At 47.4% G+C, this 20,923-nt stretch overlaps 1 protein-coding gene across 1 annotated transcript in view; it reads right to left on the bottom strand.

Annotated features, from left to right (window-relative positions):
- Positions 1 to 20,653, bottom strand: part of GALNT17 (polypeptide N-acetylgalactosaminyltransferase 17) — a 450,484-nt gene extending 429,831 nt beyond the window's left edge. Inside the window, exon 1 of the mRNA XM_063089198.1 lies at positions 20,320 to 20,653. Coding sequence (XP_062945268.1) covers positions 20,320 to 20,557 — 238 coding nt within the window. The 5' untranslated portion in view covers positions 20,558 to 20,653. The remainder of the gene's footprint in view (positions 1 to 20,319) is intronic.
- Between the last annotated feature and the right edge of the window lie 270 nt (positions 20,654 to 20,923).

Raw genomic sequence — 20,923 nt, 5'->3', positions numbered from 1 at the left:
ATTCAGCTCAGCAACAACCAAGCCACCACTGGAAGCCCCCCGGACTCCCCTGCAGGAACGAGGGGGCTGCCATGGGCCTCAACCCCACCCCTCCTCCTTCCTCCTTCTCCCACCTTATTTCCTTTCCCCTTCCCCTCTCCTCCTACCACCCAACTGCTCCACAGCAATATCTTAGAGTGTAAAAACAGATGGAGCCAGGGACTAGCCTGTCCTCCCACAACCAGGCACGCTGCTGTTGCCACAGGGCCCGCCCAGGGTCCTATGGATCCGGGGACCAGCCCCTCCTCCCACATCCAGGCAAAAGGCATGCCAAAAACACCACTTCCATGTGGGTGGCCCACCACAACCACCATGATAGCCACAGCTGCCACAAAAGTGGCTAGACACCACAACCACCATGCAGATGGCCCACTAGCCACTCAAGTGCATTGACACAAGGAGAGTCACCAGTGGAGGCCAAAGAAAAGAAGAGGATGTCTCTCTCCACAAAGCCCATTCTAGAGTGACACAAGAAACATCTGCTCTACAATAATAGTGGGAGACCTGAACACACCTTTCTTAGCACTGGACAGATCATCTAGGCAACAAATCAACAGAGTAACCATTACTCTTTCAGAGGGAGAGAAGAAATCTAGGGTTATCAGAGGTGGGGGGGAGGGAGAGGGGATGGGGAGAGGCTGGACAAGGGGCATAAAGGATAAGTACACTTTGTAATAATATATATGCCAATAATATTGACTTGATCAACATATGTCAACATCGAACCCCAAAACTATGTATAATCAATTATGATTCAATAAAAAATAAAATAAAATAAAATAAAATCCCTGTATGGCTAATGACTAGGGGGAAATGGACTTCAAAGACTGATCAGTTTCATTTTCTAAATCTGTTTCCTTCCTCTTCACATGCAATCAGTCACCAAGAATGTTTTACTGACTGTGTCTTTCTTATCTTCTCTTCTCCAGCAATCTCACTGGCAAAGCCTCTTCCATTACTTCTCTTCTCCCTCTTAGTCCAAGCCCAAATTCAGAAATGCACATCCAACTGCTGACTTGACATCTCCACTTGATAATAAGCACTGCAAACTCGATGCATCCAAAGTTGGATGTTTCAGCTCCCCCCAAACCTGCTCCCCTCTGAGTCTTCCTCAACTCCATTCCTCTAATTAATCAGATAAAAACCCTGGGAGTCATCCTTCACTAATCTTTTTCTGTCACACCTCATGTCTATTTCATCAACACTTCCTAACAGTGCTACTGTCAGAATATACTACGGATCCGACCTCTTCTCACCACCTCCACTTCCACTGCAGCAGCCTCCTAAATGCTTCTGCACCTGGGCCTGCAGTATGTTCTCCATGCAGCAGGGGGATCCTTTCAGAATGTTTGAATTGGAGCATGTCATTCCTTTGAGCTCAAAACCCTCCAAAGTCTCTCGCATCACTCAGAGCAAAAGCCTTGGAACATCAGCACGAGCATCGTCTCCTCCTGGAGCTGGGTCTGGGGGAGTTCTCTCTCCTCTGGCACCTGCAACATTCTGTGCGTGCCTCCATCAGGGCCAACTCATCTGTGCCCTCCACAAGACTGTGAGTATCTTGAGGACCCTTTCCCTCAGAGGACACAACACACAGCAGTTGTTCACTAAGTGTCCACGGATGAACACAGGGCTGACTTCATGTGGGACTTCATGCAGTTACAGGGGGCCCTATGCTTAGAAGGTCCCTGCACTTGGTTTAACGCTCTTTTACCATTTTTAAATTGTTAATAATTGTTGAACAAGGGATGCCATATTTTCATTTTTCATTGGGCCCCACAAATTATGTAACTGGTTCTGGATGGACAGATGGATGAATGGATGGATGGATAGATGGTGAATGGATGGACGAATGGATGATGGATGAATGGATGGATGATGGATGGACGAATGGATGATGGATGAATGGATGGATGATGGATGGATGATGGATGGATGATGGATGGATGGATGTACGGATAATGGATGGTGGATGGATGGATGGTGGATGGATGGATGATGGGTGGATGGATGGATGATAGATGGATGGTGGATGGATGGATGAATGTATGTATGGACTCAACTTATACACTTCAATACTAAATGCCAGAATATGTCATAGCATTCAGGGGAAAGATTCTGACAAATGAATTCTGTAGTTAGCCGAAGTGTACATAACTAAAGGCAAAGGAAAAGAGTAAAACAAGATCTTTGAAAATCTATCACCTATGTACCTTTTCTTCAGTAATGTTGCTGGTCTTTGAGAGACAAACAAAAGAATTCCAGTAAATGGAAATAGTGACCAAAGAGGCACAACAATAGCATCTTTAAAATAAAAGAAAGGAAGAAGAGGAAAAAATGATGGGGTCTAATATGATCACATAATTAGTAAAACATGGCAACGATTCAAATCTAGATATAACAGTGGAACAGAATATAGACAACTCAGAAAAAGTGTCCTCCTTTGTTCATGTAACAATTGAAAGCACGATAAAGGAGGATCACAAATCAATGGGAAAGGCAACATTATTCAACGAATGGGACTGAAATAACTAAAATAAGTGGAAAAAGTCAAGTTAGAACCTCAATCCCCAAGCTTAAAAAAAAAAAGTTACATATTAAGATTTCAACTTAATTTTTTAATAAAACCACAAAAAAATCTGAAAGTTTTTTCAGACACTGAATGAGAGAAAACTTTGTAAGCTTAAATGCTCTATGAAAATGTAAAACCTACATATATCCCCTCCAAAAAAATGACCAGTGTTAAAAGGGAAGCAATGAGTTTAAAAGGCATATTCAAAATAAATACTGAAGACAAAGATAATTTATTTACTACATAAAAACTGCATGCAAATCAACAATTGAATTAATCAAAAGTTAAATTCTGCTTTTAACAGATAAGCAGAGCTTAAAATTCTACAAAAATGCAAATGCAAATAAATGACATTTGGAAAAATATTCAGTTTCACTATGAATCAAGCAAATGAAAGCTAAAACAAGAAGATGTGATTGTAATCTGTCAAATTAGCAACGATTCAAAAATTATAATATCTATTCATTATGGAAGAGGATAAAGTAAAACAAAGACTTTATATCTTGCTAGTGGAAGTATAAACCTAATGGAAAGCAGTTTGACAAAAATATGAGGGGTCTTCAAAAGTTCATAAAAATATTTGCATTATCTTTTAATTCTATTTTTTCATGAACTTTTTAAGAACCTTCATATGCCAAAAGCCTTTTAAAAGCACATACCTTTTGGGGTAAAAATTCCATGTGACACTATTTCTATCTGACGTTGGACATTAAGTTCTCTTTATAAAGATGTTCACCACACCATTAGTTATCATGAAAATTCTAAAGCAACCTACGTACCTGCCTATAGCAAAGTGGGAAAATGACTTAGGATAAAACCATTAAATGAAAATAACATACAACACCTAAAACTAATGTTTATAAGCCATTTAATACTACAGGGAACTGTTTATACGAAAATGTTAAGTGAATGTATAGGACACAAATGTTTATATATGAGAATGAACTCAAAGATGTAACAATGTTTACAGAAGAAAAGCAAAACATTGTTATTTTAATGCTTTAGAATTATAGAAATTTTCTCATTTCTATTCTTCCCTGTTTCCAATTTATCACAATGAACATGCTAATGATTTAATTCAAAATGCTCTCTTAACTGACTTGCCACACTGACTGACATTCTCCATCCCCGTGAACCACAGTGACAGCTGACGCCCGAGGCACACGGGCTCACGAGTGACAGGCCCGGTCTGTCTACCAGCCTGCCCTCTTCTGCTCTGACCAGTTGAGCTGTGCACTGCCAACAATTCTTTGTTTTTTCCCAAACCTCTTCATGCCAGCTGTGCTTGTTATTGTAATCATGTAATTCTATTAAATTATACATAAATTGAAGACATGATTGAGAAAAAAGGCTTACTGTTTCAGTGAAAATCAGGTTGAATGCTTTGGAAAGACTAAAAAAAAAAACACTAGAAAAAAGAAGCTATACAATTAGATGTGGGCAAGAGAACCATAAAAGGTTGAAAAATTTAATAAAATACAGAAGGATTCTGCACGACACTGCAACTTTACCATGTCCGACGAACCTCCATCACTTTAGGAACTCTGGGACGGCAGGTCGCTCTCCTAAGGAAAGGCATGTGGGCGCTAAAGGAAGAGAGGCATCTGAGGAGATACAGAACACAACACAGGCTGAGGGAACAGCGTGGGCGGCGGAGTGACACGATCTGTGTTTTGGGAAGAAAACAGTGGTGGCAAAACGCAGCGCGGACTGGAAGGCGCAGAGCTGGAGGCAGAAGCCAATACAAGGTCCTAGCAGAGGTGCGAGGGGCTACCTGGGGAAGACGCCCAGGATGCATGACGCAGGAGCTGTGCAGAGCCACTGGGCATGGGAAGATGAATGGGGGAACTGGCTCAGGAAACCAGGAGACCGGTGCCACCATAAACTGATACAGGAAACACCAGAGGAGGAGCGGGTTTTACATAAAAAAATGCAAAAACTGTTCTTCCAGCAAACAGAATAAAATATATAAACTGAGATCCATCTTCCCAAACAAAAAGACACCAGATAGAGTGAGATGAAGACACCACTACATCACTCACAGAAGGCACAATCGACCCCAAAAGGAACTGCCGGCCACCTCGACCACAAAACCTCAAGCCACAGCAATACCTGCTGCTCAAGAATCTACTAGAATCCAGAAATTCAACCAACATCCCATGTGAACTCACCTAGTCTTCACAATGGCCAGGGAGATACCCGCCTAGAAATCACAGGTGTGTAGACTTTAAAGCTTTTGCCTTGAGAAAATGACTAGCAAGTACTTCAGAGCATGGGCATCAAACCACCTCAGTGGCTCATCAGAATCACCCGCTGAGCTTTTGAAGAAAAAGATTCCCAAATCAAGTCCCACCTCACATCTACAAAATGTGAACCTCCAGGTTGAGGGATCTGGCAACTGGTACTTTTTCCCAAGTTCCCCAACCAAATGTGAAGCTCAGGCAACCACAGGGAGCACGGGCCTACTGTATTCCTATACTTTAGTGAGTGCTAAGGCTAGGGACACTGGGTGTGTCCATGTGAGAAATGAACTAAAAATGATCTCATTCCAGGAAAAGTGAGAAATATTCATTTGGTTTCCTCAGACCATAATTCAGACAAGCCCCCTACTTCCCACTCTATTTAATTCGAATAAAAGAAATTTGCAGTATTTATTTAAACCTCTAGAAGATAAGGTGCATTGTAGGTTTGCAATATGTATTACCTGTAGCACCAGATTCTCCAGGTTCTACAAACAGTAGAAAATCATTTGTCTCCTGTAGAAACAGGCTCTGTCAGAGGTGTTTTTGTCTCCACTAAAAGACCTGGAACAGCAGGATGTAGAAATTATGGTGCTAGTGAGATAGGAGGTACTCCATTTCCATGGGTTCAGGTTTCAGGACACACCTCTAAGTTTCAAGTCACTCCCCAAGGTCTCAGGCCCCTCTTCTAGGTCCTCCCCTTGAGGAGAGTTACTGTTGCCTGTTGGACCTATTTTCAGTACCAACATGGGGAAACTGAGACCTCAGTGGGCTGGATTATTCAAATCAAGTGTCTGGGCATGTTCAGTAGAGGGGTTATATAACCCCAGTAGCCAAGCATGCTCAGTAAAGTGGAATTTATCCTTTGACCTTCCACTGGAGGAGCTAAAGAGTGCAGAATTTTCTTGAATATGTTGGGTGCATGTGATAAAATTTGACCAATGAGTGTGCCCTAAAAGAGACCAACTGAGCATGTGCAAGACAAGGTTACATAACTGGGAACCACCCCCTTAGCTGAATATTTAACACATAGCATGAATATGTATTAGACAGCAAAACCATAAAAGATAAATCCTGGTGGGGCTGCTGCTCACTCTCCTGGAGCCAACCCGCACTTCGCCTGAGGTGTGTTTTTCTTTCTCTGTGAAATCAAACTTGGCTTTGGCAGGCTGCTGTCCACTCTAGAGCCAGCCTGCACTTTGTCTGTGGAGTATTATTTCTTTCCTTTTGTATCAAGCTTACTTTCAGCAAGCAGCTGCTCACTCTCTTGAGCCAGCCTGCACTCTGTGCTAAACTTTAAGGATGTATTTCTTACTTTTGTATTAAACTTGGTGTGGGCCCTGCTCAGTCTCTGGAGCTAGGCTGCACGTCCTCTGTGAAATCTGTATCTCCTATGTATTATATTAAACCTGTTTTCACTTTCTACTGTCACTCTTCTCTTTACTTCTTTCTTGTGGCGGAGTCAAGAACCTGGTAAGTGGGTTGAGGCTGGCTATGAGGCCTCCCCAGACCCTCTCCTCTGGTACCACTTGGGTTCCTGAGACTGGACACGATGTTAGCCAAGTGACACCCACTGGGGGCCACCATGACAGCCCCCTTGCATCCCATCTTGGTGTAGCAGCAGTGCACAGTGGTCCAGGTGAATTGCCAGAGATGTGGCTAAAAGTCACCTGAAGTTCCTGGCCAACCAGACCCCCAATGCGACAGTCAGGCTGTTACCCACAGTCTATCCGTGCATGTAAACCCAAGACTTACCCAAAACACTCATTATCCACTTTTATATCCACAGAGAGTCTTTAGCACAGTGCCTGGTACTTTAAACCAGTGTTCAATAAATGTTAGCTATTGTTATATTTATGACTTCTAGCACTGCTATCATCAGCATCAGGAACCTATTTCTCATGTTGAGGAGGAAAAAAAACTTTATGAGGCACAAGGATACTGCCCTAGTGTTTCAACTATTTATGTATAACAAGCCACCGTAAAAGTCAGTGCATTAGAACAATAGCTACATTTATTTTGTTCATGAATCTGCAATTTGGACAGGCCTGGGGGTGGGGAAAGCTCATCTCTGCTCCATGGGTCAGAGTCATCTGTATGCCTGCTCACTCACGTGTCCAGCACCTGCACTGGGAGTACATGAACATCTCGGAGCCAGAACAACCAGGGCTCCTTGGGCATCTCTCGCCCTCTCCACATGGTCTCTCCAATGTGCTGGCTTCGGGGCAGCCCAATTTCTTATATGATGGCTCAAGGCTTCAAAGATGCACATCCCCAGAGAGAGCCCCAGGCAGAAGCTCTCTCGCCCTTTCTGATCCAGCTCAGAAGTCATGCAACCTCATTTCCACTGAATTCCACTCACTAGAAGCAAGTCACTAAGGCCAACACGTAATCAACGGGAGGGGAATTAAACTCCACCTTTTGATGGGAAGAGTGTCAAAGAATCTGCAGACACGTTTTAAAACCACTGCACCTAAGAAAACCATCTCCCATTCCTTCAGGATGAACTTTTCATTACTGCCAAGAGATACAAATCTGACCAATCCTGACCAGTCGTCAAGTACATGAAAACAAACCCTTTGTATCACTGACTACCTTTCTGATCCATAAAATTATAGAACCTGAACACGCTTTAGATCTTATCCAGATCCTACAGGGGAGAAAACTATATCCTGGAGGGGCTGAGTGTCTTGTTCTAAGCAGCAGTAATGGTAATCACTGTCACCGCTGCAACACTGGTCACATCACTTATCAACACTCTCCTACTCACAGGCACTCTTCAAGGGGTTCTATAAATATCACCTTAACATAGTCTTTATCATATTTATAGGAGCAGCTACTGTTTTCCAGATGGGTAAACTAAGGCTCATCAATGTTACTTGATGTGCCTAATGTCCATGCTTTGGCTTGGCTTTGTTAAGTAGCCAAAAGGAAGTTTGAGATCAAATCTACCTACCTCCAAAGCCCATGCTTAGTCCATCATACAAAGCCACCTGGAAGCCAGCTGGCTAGCTGGTGGGACCAGGGCCCACCATATCTTGGCTCTTGTCTGGAACTCAGTGCTATTGAATCTTCCCTACTGAAGGTTACAGTTTCACTGACTGGTATTCATGAACTTACACTCTAATGAAAATATGAACCATTAACACTAGATCCTTTCTTGTGGGGAAGAGGAAGGACAGACTGGGGTCCCCAGGGGCCCTGGGTTTTCAGAGGCACGAAGGAGGAGCTGGAGGAGCAAGTAATATGCAGGGGGTGGGGCACAAGCCATTCACTGACTGCAGTTTCGCCACACAGAGACCTGCTTAAGGAGGAGGAGGAGGAGCACGGAGACTCAGAGCAGTCCTCTCCTCCCCAAGGTTCACCTACACTAGCTACTAAGGAGCAGTAAAAGAAAAAGAGTTTAATTCAAGCCACTCACTAGTAACTACTGTTTAGCTTGTTTTCTCCCCAGACTGTTTAGCTTCTGTTTTCTCCCCAGACTGCTTTGTGCAAGTAAGCACAGCCCAAATGTTCTTATATCTTCCAGAGTGTTCACCTTCAGCTAATGAAGGGGAAAAAAAAGCTTTTGAAAAGATATTTCATGAGATTTGTGTATTTTAACAGTGTTTTAGCCCCCTTTCTTCAAGTCTCCTGGAATCAGCTCAATTGCAGGAAGATAGGTAGGCAGGGGGAAAAAAACTGAAGTAGATTTTAGAACAACTTGGCAAATTAGCAAAGTTTTTAACATCATTAAAGAGCTCTTAAATATTCTTCCCCAAACTCCATTTTTATCTTGTGAATGCATTTCAGTAATTGCTCTAAAGGAAATTGTAGAACTTTGGCACAAACATAAATGTTTGCATGATTTAAAATGCAGTGGCAGCAAAGATCATGATTTTTTTAATTGCTAATTCTTAAACTAACCTTTTCACTTTGTCTCATCTTGAAAAATGCCAGTTCCCATCAGCAGAAGCTATAATAAAGACAATGCATATATTATTTAGTTGTTTATAATTGCAAACAACTTAGCTATATTTCAATACTTATCCCCCGGCTCCAACAAGGAGCATAAGTAGGAGATGATTATAATCATTCCATCTCTAAATAGAACACAGGGACACTAAGAAACAAGACTATTTTCTTAAAGCCAACAGCAGATCAAAAGCTAAAGCTGACCTAGAAATAGGTAGCTTTCAATCCAACCACCTTATCACACCCTAATTACTGCTTAAGCTCAATCAGTATGATGTGCTGATGATATTAATCAAGGACAGAGACCTAGAGTAGATAGCCTGGCCTGTTGCTTAGGGAGACTAGTATTCCAGCCCTGCCTAGGTGAATTAGCCAGGATAAGTAATACTACCTGCTGTAACAGATAAGCTCCAAAATCTCAATGGCTTAACAGAATGGTCCAATGCACAGAGAGAGCAAGAGATAGCTGGGGAGGGTGGTGCTCTGCTCCACACAGTCATTCAGAGTCCAGGATCCTTCCATTTTGTGTGCCACGAACAGGTGGCCTGGAGGACCCCACAGGAGTTTTTGTGGCCCAGGCCTGACAGTGGCAAACATCACTTCCACCATCTCCCATTGCCCAAAACTCAGTCACACAATCCCACCTAACTGCAGAGGAGGCTGAAGACCAGCTCTGTGCCCAAGAGGGAAAGAAAATTCCTTGGTGAAAACAGCCCTGCCTCTGCCACCTCAACTAAGGACAGTGTAGTTGTCAGCTGCCTGACTTAGGCCTCCCTGATCCAGACCCTGATCTGGTATAAAGGGTACCATAAAAAAAGACATGCTATCTGCCTTCTAGGAATTCCAAACTAAAATTCTATGCTGTGCACTCAAATCCAGGTCCGTGGCATGGGTCAGGATAGTAAACAGGAATGAGAAAAAGGGTGCACTTGAGCCCAAGAACATACCTTCTGGACACAGGGAACTGCATGAGCCTTTGTATCGGTTTCCCTGAAGCTTGTGCCTGCGTGATGACACACAATCTCTGAAGCCCACCCACACACACTGCTAGGGCCTGGGCCTAAGCTGGATGGTGCACTCCTGTTCAAAGCCATGCATCCAATAAAAAAATGACCATTGCAATATTATGCTGGATTGTGCCCATTTCAAGCCACCATGATACCAATCAGATGGATACACAATCCTAGTGAGGATCCAGGGCAGAAGCCAATGAACAGAGCTTAGAGCTTGCCTGAGGCCTGCTGAGAGCTGCCCAAATGCAGAAGAGATTAACCATGTGCACTTGTCAGCACTCTTGTTTTGTTGTGCTAATTTCCTTGCAAATATAAGCAAAGCCTTCTAATTAACTTAATATCAATTTCACTTTTCTCACATTTCGTTCTAATTATGGGATGGATTTAAAGCTCACACGGCATAATTTAGAGCCCTGGAATTAACAGCTTTACAGCTTTACACACTAGCGACTGCTGAACCTGAGTGAAGGAAGGTTTCCTGCCACCATCCTGTCACTGGTGGCTGGCGTCCCTGTACCTATCCCTCCCACTGCAGTCCTTGGACCAGCTGCCAATGAGTGGTACTCGATCGCACACCCAGGAGTCAGCAAGTGCCAACTCCACAAAGGAAGACACAGAATGGGGCAGCTAGTGGGTGTCTCTGTACAACCTCCTCATTTCTCTGAGTTTTAGCTTCCTCATATGTAAAATGGGTATAACAGTATAAATAGGTTTGATGTAGAATTAAGTGAAACAGAACACTTGATATGTATTAGATGCTCAATAAAAATAGCTGTGTAGGGTAAACCCTGGTATACGTATGAAAATACATATCTTGTATTTCATTGAACCTACGAAGCCTTCAATTGTCAGATGTGCCACTTTTACATACCATAGGGTAAAAAATGCTACCAGTTTAACTATGACATACCACTGACTGCAACATGAATCCCAATTTAAAAGATGTAAAAATGTACATCCTAATATTGACAAAATACAGTCATATATGGTAGTTTCAACTTATGAGATCTCTTTAAGTCAAATTTAAGTTAACCAAAATGCCCAAGGACTTAAGTATCGTAGTTAATTGAATTTCTAGTTAGCCAAGAGTCTTGCTTCAACTTTAACATTCATTGAAATGTTCTGGGGGTGGGGAAGGGATGGCAGACAGTGAGGGTTTGCGATCCAAACACCACTCCTCCTCTCCTCCACTTCTCCTCTCCTTCTCCTTTGCTACCACATACCTACTTTCTCTGGACAGCAACTCTTCTCTTAAAGAAAGGCTGCTCATGGAACTGTGCCCTGGCCCACACATGGGAGCTTGCCACAGAGACTTCTGGAAAAGATTTTCTTTCCTGATTAAACAACAGGAGCAGATGTGGCCACTGGTACTACACTTTCTAACTTGTACAAAGATGTAATGACTGGAACCACAGCAGCCACCTTGTAACCACAAAGCAGAGACCAACAGAAACATAATGACATGAGCTGTGACATCATGATGCCAAACCAATGCTAGCTACCACAACTTCTGGGCTTGTTAAGTGAAAACAAGTTTCTTGCTGATGGATTAACTCCCAAAGGAGGCAGAGATTTTTTGAAATGAATAAAACCTATTATCTCGCAAACTGTTTGGTCTGACCACACCAACAATTCGTTATAATACAAAGCAGAGATGAACAAGGGCTAAAAGCAGACCCATGCAAATTACCATAACAGCCCAGAAGGATGGGCAATTCTGACAAGGTGGTCAGGGAAGGTTTCAGGGAATAAAGGGCTTTGGAATTAGTCCTTGGAGAATGCACAAGATTTTAGTAAGAAGAAAGGAGGAGGTGTTATTCATAATTTGAGAGCTAAAGGGCCCTAAAGTCATGCAGCTCTCACTTTATAGATGCATAAAGTTTGGTCCCTACAAATAGAGCAGACTTAGAACCCCAGTCTCCTGACCCTGAGTTCCTGTTCTTTCTACCAGAGAGGTACAGCATCCAGCCAGCCATGCACAACCACAGCACATTCCTCAGTAAACACTAAACACACAATTAGCCATAAGGTGCAAGGCTAAGATGGAAGAAGTTCTTCTGGATCCTTGCTCCCTATTAACTGTCAGCACGCTCGTGTCGGTGTCTGGATGTGGCTGCCTGTAATTACGCAGCCATTCATTACTCATGCATGGCAAGGCTGAGGCTCTGCAGTTAGCAATGACAGGGACATTATTAAAAGGGAAAACTTCTCTATCAGTGGCTAAGCCGATTGTCATCCACGTGTCAGAACAGTCTAAAGACCCGTGAGTAGCAATCACTAAGGGACAGGAAGGTCTTTCAACCATGTGAGTCCTGCATTTAATCTAAGTGCTATGGAAGGAAGGAAGAGGGGGGTGGGGGGGGACAGAGCAGTGAGTGCTCCTCTCTCCGGGAGGCCACTGCACCTCCACACTGTCCAGCTGAAGGGGGCACGCTACCTGCTTCTTTGTGGCAGCTGTCCCCCACCCCTGGCCAAAGGCCACTGTGCTTCTGGGCTCCATCTTCAGATCCCTTCAGCCACTGCTAAGGAAGCCAGGTCCACCCCCCCCCAACATGGCACTCCATCTGAATCCAGAAGAGGTGGGAGGCCCCAGAAGTCTGGTGGTGGGCTTGACAACACACCCATGCAGACTCAGTGGTCGCCACAGCCACCACTGGGACAAAGCCTGCATGCAGTGGGCAGCTGGGGTGGAACAAGCCTCTGCGTCATTTGAAAACTGACAGTGTGGGGGGGGCAGGGATGGGAAGAGACTGAGTTTCGAGTCTGACCACTCCTCCCACCCCCTCTCCAGGGCCTCCTGCAGAACCCCTCCAGACCACCCACTTCCTCTTGGGCTCTGGGAGGCTTGGGGAGGACAAAGAAAACCCATGATAAGGGAGGGCAAGCTGAGGGTCCAGCTAAGACGGGGACAGCATCAGGTAAGCTGCCGCATGGGCAGGGGTTACTGGACGAGGCACAGAAGACAGGAGGTAGGGACGGACCTGGAGGGCTGGCAGGATGGGCCAGGGCGCCGGAGAAGGGTGCTGGGCAGGGGCGGGGCCTGAGTGAGGTCTGGGAGCAGCAGGAGCCCGGGAGTCGGGACAGCACTTCGGATTTTCCAAACGGAACACTTCTGGCGCTGACTCTTCGTCTGGATGAGGCCAAGCAGGGGCTTCCAGAAAGAGGCACAGCTGGCATCACCCAAGGTGCAGAGGCTGGCCGCTCCTGTGCTCAGAGCATGGCGGCACTGACACCCACTACTGCCTTCCACCTACTTTGCCGCCTGCCTTCCTGCACCAACCCTCACACAACACCAACGCCAGGCATCATGGTGACGTGGGCACCTGACCCCCCACTCCACCTCACCCCTACCTGCAGAATTAAGTCCAACCAGCCTGGGATTCTGAGCATCTAAATGGTCCTCCAAACAAGCTCCACTCTGCCAAGCAACTCTGGCCACACCACCTCACTTATGTCCCCACACACTGTCCTGCCTCTGTGCGTTTCCCCGCCAGGCGCCCTAGCGGTTCCCAGTTCCGGGCCCTTGTGGTCTCTCAAAGCACCCACTTTCCCTGATTTGCCTGTACATTTTCCACAAGGTGGTCCTGTCACCTGGCTCCTATTGCCCCCGTGTCAAAACTTCTTAGTGCTCTTGTTTACATTCCACGCTCACTGGTTAAGCACCTACTGTGTGCCAGTGCAAGCCTCATTGCTTCCACACTCAGCCTGACATTCTTTGGGGACCTAGCGTATACCTGGTACAACTACACAGCCTTTCCTACCAGACCCCAGCATCTAGAAGGACGTGCCATCTATCTGCACGTCTTGGTATTCTGAGCTGGCCCACACCTGGGTGGGGTAGAGGTGCTCACTAACAGGTGTGAACAGCCAATGTGGTCTGGAATGGAATTTGCCATAGACACACAAAGCCACTGCTCCTCCTTGGCCTCAAAAGCAATTACCCAAAGATATCAGCATTGTAAGTAAGGGGAAATGGGGAGGGTGAGAGATGGAAGAAGAAAAATTTGGCCTCAGACAAGCACATGGAAGAGAGAAGGATCACAAGTTCGTCCAAAGAGCCCGACAGAGTTAGAATGAAAAGGACCTGCTCTTACCTCTTTTGAGATTTACATCGCAGATAGCAATGACCATGCTCTGCTACGAAGCATCACTCGCTGTCTGTGCTTTCATTCAAGAAATGTTTGCTGAGCACCTACTATGTGCCAGGGCAGCTTAAGTGTCAGGTGCAGGAAGGGGAGTTTATATTCCCACAGCTGTCGAGTGTCCAGCCCCATACTCCTGCTATACATTTTGAATCTCAATTCATCCTGATACAGTGACCCTGCTTTACAGCCAAAAAGTGAGGTGACTTGCCCAAGGTCACAGAGCTAATAAGTGACAGAACTGGAAATTAAACCTGGTCTGTCTGGCGCCCAAGACGACAGCCGTGCTTCTAATGTACTCTTGAAGACTGGAAGGTTGATCTCACGTTGTTCTTCACTTGAATAGGGCCTCACTGTGCCCCGTTTCTCCTTCCACTGTCACTCTTAGCTCTAATTACTGAGGCCTCTTCCCATCCACAAAGGACATTTCCAATTTCGCAACAAGCAAAGGTCAGGGGAGTTGGATTTCTTCAGCAAGAACGACACTGGCTGCCTCTCCTGCTACCTATAGGCCGGACAGGCAGCAGCTGCCCCCGCTGGCAGGGTGCCTGTCACACACACTGGCCAACACAGATGCGACTGCATCTGAGGGCTATGCAAGAGCAGGGCTCCCCACTTCTCCAAAAGTCAGCTGCAACCAGACAGTGTGAGTCGCTGGAGGGAAGGGAAGGAGCCTCCTTCCAGCACCAGCCCCGGCCCTGCTGATGAGCCTTCCACAGCCCTGGGCCCTCCTGTCCCCAAGCCCTGCTGAACGTCTCATGCAGCGTGCCAAGGCTCGCACTGCCCTGGTTCCCTTCTGACACACCACTGCAGTGTCGATTTTAACATGGACATTTGCCCTCACCTCTCTCTCCCTTACCTCCTTCCCACAGGAAATGCTGGTACCACCCAGCATCTGTGGTATACACGAGCACATCTACATCCGGCAGAAAATAGGCAGTAGCACCAGGCCAGCTCTGGAATCCACAAAGAGAGGCTTTCAAACACCATCCCTCTCTTTCTGGCTCCACCCTGGAGCCCTGTGGCAGCACATTTCTCCCTGTCCCTCTGAGCCAGCTCACTTTCCTTGACTGGGCTCTTTGGCTTAAAAGCCAGGCTGGATGGGCTGCCCTTGGGTTATTTGGGGACGTTTTGGTTCTCTGAAGCTCAGTCTCTAGCTTCGTGTGCCTGTGTGGTTTGGAGGCAGGACTGGGATAGGTAATTTTGACTTCTCTCCATTTCCACAAAGATTTTCAATTTCTTCAAGCAACCCCACTTCTATTCAATATCCTTCTGAAATCTAAATTTGGAATCTAACTTGAATTGATTGCCTTTCTGCTTATGACAGAGCTGCCCGGGCTTACTGGGGTATTGTGTCCCAGGAGGGTGGGGTCACCAGACAGGGCTGGGAGCTTGCATCTGCCAGTGCCTCTTCCCCTGACTCATCAGGAGGGTCCTGAGCTGGGGTAACGCACCTGGTATTCAGCAGCCCAAGCTCTGCCCTTCACTGGCTCTATCGCCCTGGCTATTCACACACTGCTTCTCACTTTTCTCATCTCTAAAATGAGAGAAATAAATGAATTCTTCAGAAGGTGACAGAAAGCCAAAAGTCACGTACAAAGTTACATGGGAAATTCTAACAAGTAATCTGTCTGTCCCTAGGTCCAATTTCCTAGGGCTAGTACAAAACCACTATGCCGTCATTTCTTAAAATATTTTAACAGTGTTATTTTCTTCTGTATGACTTTTTAGATTTTCCAAATTTTCTACAATAAATATGAATGAATTACACACTACAAAAAAAAAGAATATAAAACCACATTTATGTTATAAAATCACACACTTGGGGAAAAAAACATTGAAATTTGCTGGTTCCTAACCTTGATCAATGTTTACTTCCAAGTGCCTCGATGGATCTGGTTCCATTCAGTCAGGAAGATCAAAACTAGAGCAGCCTCAATATAGTGGAGGCAAGATGGTGCAGGCAAGATGCTGGAAGAAAGATGGCAGAGGCAAGATGGCCCAAGAAAGATGGCAGAGGCAAGAAGGTACAGGCAAGATGGCAGAAGCAAGATGGTGCTGGCAGGATGGCAGAAGCAGGATGGTGCAGGCAAGATGGTAGAAGCAAGATGGTTCTGGCAGGATGGCAGAGGCAAGATGGTGCAGGCAGGATGGCAGAGGCAAGATGATGCTGGCAGGATGGCAGAGGCAAGATGGTACAAGAAGGGTGGCAGAGTCAAGGTGGCGGAGGCAAGATGGCAGAGGCAAGGTGGCAGAGGGAAGTTGATGCAGGCAGGATGGCAGAGGCAAGATGGCAGAGACAAGACTGCTTCCTCACACTCAGTCTCCCCAGCTAAGTCCTTCCAGCCCCCTCCCCTCACCATATCCACCCAACCCAACACAGCCTTTACAGTCTTGATGTTATTTTCTGTGTGGCTATCATTTACCTCCTAGAACTAGCTCCCATTCAATTAAGCAACCCAATAACCTTAAGTGCCTACATTATGTGCAAAGTGTGCGGCAGACACTGCAGGATGGACGTAGTATTTAAAAGTCCAAAATATATTCCCACCCCTTAAAAAACCTCCAGCCCAGTTCTGGACTCAAAAGATAAACCCATGGAGGCACAGGAGTGCAGGCCAGGCGTGTGATGTTTGACTGACAAAAGCCTCGGAAACTGAGAGCAAGAAGGGCTCAGCCCTGTGGCCTGCCACCCCCCACCCCAGGAGGTGACCCTACACCAAGCCCTGAAGGACGGGCAGAATTGCAGAAGCGGGTGGTGGAGCAAATCAGGACAGCTAGCACTTCTCAAAGATCAGAGCTGAAACGTGGAGGCTAAAAACCCGAGGCAAACGGGGGTGGTTCAGCAGGTAGATGGGTCTGGCTGAAGGCAGAGGCCTGGGCAAGAGTGAGATATCACACTTCATTCCTTAGGAAACCAGAAGCCATTGGAAAATCTGGAGCCCTGTGGAAGTGGTGCTTTCCACTCAGACAGCTGGAGCCTGTGTGCTCAGTGGGATGGAGGGTGAGCGAGCAGAGGTGGTGCCCTTGGGGAACAGTACAGGTGTAGCACTTCTTGGCAGCAGGCAGGATCAGCCATGGGCCTCGGGGAAAGAACAGAAAAGCAGCTGTGAGAGAGATTCTGGAGGGGAAAATGAACCCTCTCTGTGTGCTTTCTGCTCTGTACCAGCATCTCCACCTCCTCTTTAAAGTGTCTTTCTCAGTCTATATTAGGAAAAACAAAACATAACAACAAAAGGCAGGATTCAAGATCTTGGCACCGAGTCTTAGCAGAACACTGAGAAGTATGGGTCACCCCCTACCTGTCCCAGCAGGCCACTTGCAGAACACTCAACAAAACCTGTCTCATCAGTAAGAGAGCACTTGGGAAGGTCGTGCTCAACAGCCAGGGGAAGGTGCAGCCCTCCACAAATCCCCCTGCACAGACTTCACAGGAGCAACCTTTAAATGCCAGCTCCCACTATGCAACCGAGGGGCTGGACCCAAGTGGCCTTGTCCCTACTGTATGACCAACGCTGGCTCTAACAGGCTCTCCATGAATTCCTAAGGAATAAAGAACATCAAGGTCAAAGTTTCCTTCTCCTTCGGTAGTAGCTGCAGTGCAAGAGGACACAGCAAGTCCAGGTCCATCTCCCCAGGCCCTCCCTGCCCTCAGCAGCAGCCCCAGCAGGCCTAGCACATCATCAGATGGGACACAGGCTACCAGAAACAAGCACAGGCAAAGGAAGGAGTTCTGGGGTGGAGGGGGGGGCGGTCCTCTCCATTTCCCAACTTTTCCCTGCTCTTTTCTTTCAGGATTCATGTCACTACAAATTAGTCGGCAGCCAAGAAGATAACATCTGCCTACTCCCAGCTTGAATTCCTCACTTGCCCAGGAAAAGTTCTCAAATGGGCCTTCCTGTCAGCTCCTCCTCAGAGGCTGCAAGTCAAGAGAATTCAGACTTCCCACCCCACAGCAGCAACTCTTCCAGTCTGGGAATTGCCCATAGCAGATGGATGCAGAGAAAGAAGCCAGACCCCCAACCCATCTGAAGCAAGCTCCTGGCTTCTTGGAAACCCCCCCACCCCCACCCCACCATGACTTTGGAGGTTGAATGGGTTTTCTGCTTTGGCTCTGCTTGGTATGGGGAGTATGGTGCCAGGCTGTGGATCACAGTTCCTGCCACAAGCTTGTTAGAGAGGCAGATTCTCAGCCCCACCCCAAACCCACTGCATCAGAGACTCTGGATGTGGAGCCAGGAAATCTGTGCTTTAACAGGCCCTGCAGGTGATTGTGATGCATGCTGAAGATCCAGACACACTGACAGCTAAGAAGTTCCATTCTAGAGCTGCAGGGTCCAGGTTCAATTCTGAGTCCCAACACTCTCTAGCTGGGTGTCCCTGAGAGAGCTACCCAAGCGGTTGTAAGAGCACCTCTCTCATAGTGTTGCTGTAAGGACTAAATGGGTTCACGCATGTCTGTGGCACTTAGCAAACACCATATAGCTTTATTATTTCTATTAGTAAGGGGTTTGGGGGTATAGCTATATCATATTTAGTGTTCCTAATTGAAACTAACACTAAAGTGCCCTGTGTCCCTGAGTGCAGCCTGATAGTGAGGGAAGCTAGGTTATCCTTTTGTGTCTTACAGGTATATCTATAGCAGTATCTGCACAGAATAATGAGGCCCACCCGCAATGCTTCTAATTCCTCCAGAAATGAACCACAGGTTTTGTTTTATCCTGTGGCTTAGATTTCAGACACTCAGGGAAGAGCTTCTACATGACCTCCATGGGCCACCTGACAGCCAGGCCACACCACCTGCGAGGAGTGACGAGGACTACAGCTCCCCAGTGCCGATGCAAGTTCAAGGCACCCCCTGGACACTCGTTGAGTGACATCAAGAAGAACCTAGTGTCCTTTTATCTGCTCAGAGATCTGACCATACCTGCCACACACCCCCACACCCCCGTAACTCAGAAGGAACCATCAGAGAGTAGAAAGAGGACAGTCTGGCATCATCCTTCTGCCAGCTGTCACTGGCTGGTCTCTCACTGTCACTACAGTTCAGTCTGGTCCTCCCTGTACACAGGTATATGGCTGTATCTGCAGCTCCACAGATTTCTTTTTTCCACAAACCTAATATTCCTTACAATTAGGAGCAGACTATACACAGAAGTTTGTGGCTAGTGGCCAAGAACACAGGCTCGGTGGTCAACCAGAAAATAGCTTCTGACTCCAAACTCTACTACTTACTAGGGGCAGGACAGTGGGCAACTTAGTCAAACCTCCCCTGGCCTTGTTTTCTCGTTTCCCACACAGGGATGGTGTGGAACCTCCTTGGCTGATGTGAACATCCAAAGAGATAATGCATTTGCAATGTCTTTGCACACTGTCTGGTACACCACATGAATTCCATAGGTAATTATCATCATTATCTTTATGATCTGCACTTCTGGAACTGCCCTATGAGAACCTGAGTTAGAAGCTTTGGAATGGAGGAGGCAGCCTCTACCTAAGGACTGCATCTGACTGGGATAACTCCACGTGGACCCTGAGAGATGCCTGTACTCTAGCAGGTCACACTCACTCTTACCTTGGGGACAGCAAGTGTCCAGTGACCATCACTCCCTAGACCAGGTGTGTCCAGGGCACATGAAAAGTCTCCCTCTTCTCCTGAAGCACCGAGAAGAACATTGTAGATGGGACAGACTCTGACAACTGTCACTAATTGAATGCCACATCTCATTTTGCTACTCTCTGTAAACACCTGTTTCCCAGCCCCACAGCGAACTTTAACCACCGCCCCTCTGCAGCTCCGGAGGAGAAGCCAGGCGTCTTAACAGCAACCTCCACCAAGGAGGCAGGAAGGGAGGCGCCCTCATTATCAGCCCTGCAGCCAGCCTCACTGATAAGAGGTCATACTCATCCAAATTACTACTGAAGCGCACTAGCTCCGCGACCTGGGGCCTTAGCTTTACCTACAGACATTTAAACCCACCAGTCTCTCTCGCGCTCTCAGCCCCCCGCCAAACGCTACGCTCTAAGAGCTTTCTACCCCCAGACTTCAGCACGCGCCTGCAGTCCCATTTAGCCGCTCTACTAGTTTCCGCGCTCGGGCTGGAGTCGCCAGGGAATGATTTCCTGCCTGACACGCAGCGACCGGGAGCCAACTCGACTGACATATTTCCAGGATAAAACCAAACTTAGAGCTGGGGTACGAAAAACAAGCTGGTAGTTGTTCTTTCCAGCAGCCCCGGCCTCCTGCCCAAAAGAGAGCAAAGAGAGTAAGAGGGAGCGCGCGGAAGCCAGGAGGTGCCGGCTCCCGGGCACAGCACCCAGGTCCCGTGCCGAGCCCCGTGGGCGCCGGCGCGCGTCCTTACCATTCAGCTGCCGGTACACGATGTCCTCCAGCAGCGAGAGGCGCTTCAGGACCGCATCCTGGAGGGGGCTGGCGCTGTGCGCGCTGAGGTTGGCCGCCTCGGCGCGCGGCCGGATCTCGTGGAAGGCGTCTCCGCTGCGCACCGCGATGGGCCGGCACTTGGCCAGGAAGAGCACGAAGCCGGCCACCGCGATCAAGTTCAACACCAGCAGCACTTTGACTCTTCTCAGTGAAGCCATCAAACAGCCCAGCCGGCCTCGCCCCGGACCCGCGTCCCCTCGGGCTCTGGCGAGGCGCGGGGCAGCCGGGGGCCGTGCGAGCCTCGACGCACCAGACGGACTGACGGCGAGGACCCCGGCCGCTGCCGGCCCCCCTGCGCGGATGCTCAGGCGGTGGAGACCGCCGGGAGGACGAGGCAGTCAGGGCGAGAGCAAAATCGCTCACATGGAAGCCCCGCGTCTGCAGAAGTGCTCCCTGAGACGCCTGCTCAGTCCACAGCGCGAGGCCACTTCCAGGCGTCTCGGCGAAAGGCAAGGGGTCTCCTCTGCACCGGCCAAGGGTTCGCCTCCGGACCTCAGGCCGCGGCGGGAGCGGTGCGCAGGTGC

Source organism: Cynocephalus volans, chromosome 3, assembly GCF_027409185.1.
Source record: "Cynocephalus volans isolate mCynVol1 chromosome 3, mCynVol1.pri, whole genome shotgun sequence".
Lineage (NCBI taxonomy): Eukaryota > Metazoa > Chordata > Mammalia > Dermoptera > Cynocephalidae > Cynocephalus > Cynocephalus volans.
Note: the sequence above shows the minus strand (reverse complement) of the source record. Positions and strands in the feature narration are given on the sequence as shown.